Genomic DNA, 6,448 nt, shown 5'->3' with positions numbered 1-6,448 from the left:
TTTGAATTTTGCCAAGGGTCTGGGAGAACATATTAGGGTGGGAAAATAAATCACCTTATGGGAATACTCATCCCTTGAGGTTTTATCCTGCAACCCCCAACCTTGACCTGACACTCCCATACTCGACATAGATAATCTAGAGCTCTTGTTGGATGGACCAGAGATGCTGACGATGAGCCTGTTGTTGAGGATATTAAGGAATAAGTTGAGGATATTAAGGAAGAAGTTGAGGATACCATGTAGATGGTGGTGGAGTCAGATGCGCCACATCCTTTTGAGACGACAATGGTGCCCCATCCTTCTGAGACAGAGACTTTAGAGATATTGTGTTTATCTTAGAGATAATTTAGTTTCATGGTCTGCTAAACGACAAACGACTCTTTCTCGTTATAATGAAGAAGTAGAGTATCGTGGTATTTCTAATATTGTTTTTGAATATTGTTGGTTTTGAAATGTACTCTTAGAAATTCAATATCCTGTCATGAAAGCCACTATATTATAGTGTTACAATGTTAACCTTATTTACTTATAAGGTCAACACCAACTTACAAAAATACATTGAGATGTATATTACTTTTGTACTTGAAAAGATTGCTTGTAGTCAGTTTTGCATTCTTCATGTTCCCTCATGCTATCAAATAACTTCCATTTTATAAAAGTTCACTTATGTTTATATACACATTCCATACATTCCATATATGAGGCAAAACAATTATTCTATTAATAACAGAAGGAATTTGCCCTTATTTCACTACACAACTGGAAAATAGTCCATTCATTTCATATTTGAAGAATTTTCATTGTAATCAATCTTGATTACTACAACCATTTAGACTCTTTACTCCTAGCTTTCTTTGCCTTAAATCTATAAGTACTCATTTGTCTCACACTTAAAGACTTCCTTGAATTAAAAATAGATGCTTGTTAACAACAACTTAACAACTTAAAAAGAGAGGTAAACTCAATAAAACTCAAATTACAAGTGAACAATGTTTCTAAAAACAAAATAGTGATAATAGCATTTGTCTTTTTGTATATGACAATAGAATGCAAAACGCAGGAATGTTGTAAGAATGGGAGTATCAAAAGTTTTCCTTAAAAGGTTTTAGTCTTCAAAATTAGACATTAGAATTCTTCATTTTATAGAGGTCTTGAATATTTGATTGGTCAATCGTTGAACCGTGGGAGAATAGATCGGTTGAGAATTGTACTATCCTAATAGTAACACAAGTCTTATGATGTGACAGTTGGAGAATATTGAATGAATGATGAACCATCAGAACAAATCGTTTATCATATCGGCACAAGTGGTTACTTTGAATTGGGTGTAAATAATAATATATGTCTAAATGCATATGAACATATTTGTCTTGAGGTCTAAATGATCAATCTTGTTAGGGATGGAAAACGGGCATGACCGTTCGGTTTAGGTCTGTCCTGCAAAAGTCCGTAAAAGAAAATAGACTGGGATGAGAAGGACATAGTTGAGGATACGTGCCTAAAATTTGACTGCTCGTTCGTGGGCATTGCACTTTTAAAGCATAAAATTGTAAAAAATTATGTTAATAGTCGCGCTTGCAAAAAGCCGCACAAAAATGAGACGGGACAAAACGGACATATTAGAGAGTGCGAGTCTAAAATATTGGTGTGTTCCGCAAAAAAGTATGGATAAAACAGACATATTTGGCATGCTAAACCCGTTTTACCATCCTAAATCTCGGTGACTTAAGCACAAATGATCATATTAAGTATCTGCATCATATTCATTTTAGATGCAGATGATTATAACTCTTTTATGTAGATGTGTAAGCATTCACATCAGAGTATAAATTGTTATTAACTAGTGTTATCACCAACACTCTAAAATTAGAGATTAATGATATTCAAACTTTTAGTTCAAGATATATTTCTTCAATTCACTTAAGCCACCATTCTACACTTTCAATTAATACTTTAAATTTGCAAAAATATGCCTCTAGTTCTAGAATTGTGAAATGCCATAAAATTGGTAAAATCACTGCAGAAGATGAAAAAAGCTATTTGAAACGAGGCAGTTTCACTAGTGTTTCTGGTAGTAGTAACCTTGATACTACAGAGTTTAGTTTGTTGGAAAATTGAATGAACTGTGAGGAAAATCATGCCTAAATCGTATGGCCAAAAGGTTCCTTCACAGATAACAAATAGAATATTTCCCTTAATAGAAAAACATAAGGAGATTCATTCTCTTCACAGATATTGCTGATCAAATAAAGAGAACTTTACATTACCATAGCATAACACAGACATACATAAATGCAGCTATTGTGCATAAGCAACACCATAGTCTAAAGAGAATTTTACTCTATTCTTATTATCTCCACTGTTATTATTGCTACCAGGAGAACCAAAATTCTCTCTTACATAACAAACAAGAACCCTGAAACTTAAATTACTAAACTCAAAACTCTAAACTTAAAGCTGCAAATCATTTTTTCAAGACTAAACTCTAAATAACATAATCATAAAACTCAGAAATATTTGAAACATGATCCATAGTATGGCTAGGAATCTTATCAAGCTTAATAGGATTGTTCTTCCCTCCAACCAACTTTGCCGGATTCCCGACGACAGTAGTCCTCGGAGGCACTTCCTTAATCACAACCGAACCAGCACCGATTTTCGCACCTTCACCGATCTTAACATTCCCCAAAATACAAGTCCCCGCACCAATCAACACCCCGTCGCCAATCTTCGGATGCCTATCGCCATGAGACTTACCAGTCCCTCCCAACGTCACACTATGCAGAATCGACACATCATTTCCAATCACAGCCGTTTCTCCGACCACGATCCCCGTCGCGTGATCGAACAAAATTCCACTTCCGAACTTCGCTCCCGGATGAATGTCAACTCCGAAAACTTCACAAACTCGATTCTGAATTATAACAGCCAAAACCTTCCTTCCATTTGTCCACAAATTATGAGCTATCCTATGAGCTTGACATGCTAAAAAGCCTTTGAAATTCAAGAAACAATGAACATGAGTTATACAAGCAGGATCTCTCTCCTTAACCGCTTTCATATCATTCTTCACAGCATCCATAATATCTTTATCAGATTCCAAAACTTCACCAAAAAGATCCGAAAGAGTTGTACTAGGAAGACTTACACTGCTTAATTTAACAGCTAAGTGATTAGCCAAAGCACTCTCCAATGATTTATGAGACAGAACTGAAATATGATAGTAACCGGACAAAATAGGTTCAACAGAAACATCATCTTTAGCTTCTTCTTTCATCTTCATCCACATGGAATCTTCAACCTCTTCTTTTTCAGACTGTTCAACAACAGAACTAGTATGCAAGGTTTTGATGATCCCAAAACTTGGTGTGAAGATTTTTCCATCATCATGAGGTAAAAGATTCTTTGAATTTGGTTCAACAGGATTTGAAACAGAGGTGAATTGGTGAGATTGAGATTTGTGATGGGTAAGAGAAAGAAGAGACCATTTTTTTGGGGTTGGATTGAGAAAGAAGTTGAGGAATCGTCCTCTCATCATAGTAGCTTTGATTGGCGGAAGATCTAAACAAAATTATCAATGGTTAGCACTTAGCACTGAGCAGAAAAACCACATCTTAGTCCTATACATTTCAACTTATTATAAAGTATATAGCATATAGTTTAATTTAATAATAATTAATGTGAGACCCTAGGTCGAATCAAAGGTTATTATTTTTTTAAAGTTTAAGGATAGAAATGTCATTTTTCAAAAAGTGAATAAATAAGATGTTTCACGTTTAAATCTAGAATTATTAACTGAGAGTTGGTTTAATGGAGACCAATATTATTATTATTTTTTTTTATTGAGTCAAACATTATGTACACATTATTTATTTTTAAATAGTTTTAGTAATTTTTAAATCTCAATTGATGAGCAGAATAATACTCCTATGTTATACTGTCTGCTACAAAAGACTCTTTTCTTCCCATAAGTAGCACACCATTCTTTGTAACCAATGATGTCATTTCAATTTGGATAACTGAATTTAATAGTCATTGTCATCTCAATATGTATTCTAAACGGTAGACAGTATATCTTTATAATTTAAAGTTTCAGTTTAATCTTTTAGTTAAAAAAATTATTTTTAATTCTTTAAAAGTTATTTTATTAATCAATATAACTATTTTCATTCAATTTTGATTACAAACTTAACATAGCTTATAAAAGGTTTTGTAGGGGAAAAAATATTTTTAATTATTTTTGTTTCATTCATATTGTATGAGCGAAGGAAAATTGAACAAAATCTGGTTTTTTTATCGAGATAATCCAGTTTTTCAAAAAAATTCCCAAAATACCCCTGGTTTCAGAAAAATTGAAGTATACATCTCAAGCTTTCTAATGCACTTGGTCCCACCTCAAAATCATAAAAAATGAGTGAGTTAGGTCCTTGGGAAGTTGACCCAAAATTAGGGTTTTAGTCAAAACATGTGTATGTGAACTTTGCCAAAATGGAGTTTACACAAAGAAACCTAATGTTTGGAGTTTACAAAAAGATAAATTTGATATAATACGACTTGATATTAATAAAGTTTGGAGTTTACACAAAGAAACCTAATGGTGATGACCAAGATCACTTAACCGACCTCCGGTCCCACATCCCCTAGCTACCCTAACCCTTGGCCCTAACCCACGTTGACGATTCTGCACCGGTGTTTGTTCATCTGAGGGGCCAGGAGCGTCACTACCAACTACAGGAGAAGGTCCGTTGAGGTATTCAGCCAACTCAGCATAGTCTTTAGTATGCAATGATGATGTACCGCCGTAGTTGAGCTCATGACCCATGCCAGAGAAGCTGGGATGTGGTTGACTCATGGATGGACGACCGGGACGATTGAAGGGAAACATGGGTGTGAATGATGCGTCTAGGAAAGGTTGGAAAGGTTGTTGGGGGTGTTTGGTAGAGATAGGGTTGTGGGATGTTTTGGTTTTGTGATGTTTGGGCTTCTTGGCTACGGTAGGAGGAGGGGCGGTTGGTGTTTTGGCTAAGGCGACTTTGGTAGGGTGATGGTGTGGGTGCGAAGCGATGTTGGGTCTCAGGTTGATGGTCAATTTGTTGGTGGTGGTATGGGGTATGTTCTTGGTATTGGGGTTGGGTGAATGGCATGTTTTGGTTGTATGTTTGTGTGTTTGTGGAACGGAACGTTTGACGGATAAGGGGTTGTGAGTAACTGGGATGAGAATGTTGTTAGGGGTTAGATGTTGATCCTTCTTGTGTGTAACTTGCCTGGCGTGGGTCGTAGAGGTACATATCTTCGGCGATGAATTGAAAACCAACTGATCTGTACCAAGCCATATAAGTACGACTTGGTTTTACCTCATTTGGCATGACTGCGTCAGTTAAGACATGGTCATGACGGTGCTTCCACTTGCGACACTATGATCTTGCGAAGGTTTGCCAAGGGTTGAAGTTCCATTGGTCGTTCACTTTAGGCATATGCCATTCTCCTAGGCTAGCTGGGGGATCTAGGATCAACCACCACCAATACCTCCTAGTCATGTCTACAATCCGCCTCAACATATGACAAATATGGATCTTCACGACGATGAAACATCCAACAGTGTCTTCTATAATCCGTATCCAAGATCAGAAGGCGAATTAAAGGTGGGAGACATGTTTCGTACCAAAGAAGAATGTGTTTTGGCAATCAAAAAATTCCACATGAACAACTTTGCTGACTTTATAGTGAAACACACTGATTCTAGAAGGTATGTTATCGAATGTCATAACATGCTTTGTAAGTTTCGTTTGGCTGCGTCTTACAAGAAGAAAAATGACTCTTGGGAGATCGCTTCAATAGACCCACCGCACAATTGCGTTGCAAGTAACGTTGAACAAGATCATCGTAAACTGAGCACAACTTTGATATGTCAAGACATTTTACCATTGGTAAATAAAGACCCATCAGTGAAGGTGAGTATAATTATATCACATATCAGAACAACATATAATTATACTCCATCTTACAAGAAAGCATGGATTGCGAGGACAAAGGCTGTTGAACAGGTTTTCGGCAACTGGGAGGATTCATTCAAGGAATTGCCACGGTTTTTATGGGCACTAAAAACATATGTCCCAGGAACTGTGGCAATTATGGAGACAGTGCCAACAATGATGCCAGACGGAACCTGTGCTACAGGTAATACAATATTTCACCGTCTCTTTTGGGCATTTGACCCATGCATCAAAGGTTTCGCATTCTGCAAACCTATTATTCAAATTGATGGCACTTGGTTATACGGAAAATACAAGGGTACTTTGCTCATGGCGGTTGCACAAGACGGTAACAACAATGTCTTTCCCATTGCCTTTGCTCTTGTTAAAGGTGAAACGGCTGGTGGATGAGGTTTCTTTCTTCGACATCTCAGAACGCATGTGGCTCCACAAGTCAATCTATGTTTGATTTCTGA

At 36.6% G+C, this 6,448-nt stretch overlaps 1 protein-coding gene across 1 annotated transcript; it reads right to left on the bottom strand.

Moving 5' to 3' along the window:
- Positions 1-2,239: 2,239 nt before the first annotated feature.
- LOC127117593 (serine acetyltransferase 1, chloroplastic) lies at positions 2,240-3,652 on the bottom strand. The gene has a single exon (XM_051047662.1). It carries the CDS (start codon positions 3,536-3,538, stop codon positions 2,486-2,488), a length of 1,053 nt encoding a protein of 350 aa, XP_050903619.1. The 5' UTR covers positions 3,539-3,652; the 3' UTR covers positions 2,240-2,485.
- Between the last annotated feature and the right edge of the window lie 2,796 nt (positions 3,653-6,448).

This window comes from Lathyrus oleraceus, chromosome 2 (genome assembly GCF_024323335.1).
Source record: "Lathyrus oleraceus cultivar Zhongwan6 chromosome 2, CAAS_Psat_ZW6_1.0, whole genome shotgun sequence".
In the NCBI taxonomy this organism is placed as follows: domain Eukaryota; kingdom Viridiplantae; phylum Streptophyta; class Magnoliopsida; order Fabales; family Fabaceae; genus Lathyrus; species Lathyrus oleraceus.
The sequence above is the reverse complement of the archived record's forward strand: the minus strand, read 5'-3'. Positions and strand labels throughout refer to the sequence as shown.

Coding starts and splice junctions, on each gene's coding strand:
- LOC127117593 (XM_051047662.1), bottom strand. CDS start 3,538: ATGATGAGAGGACGATTCCTCAACTTCTTTCTCAATCCAACCCCAAAA.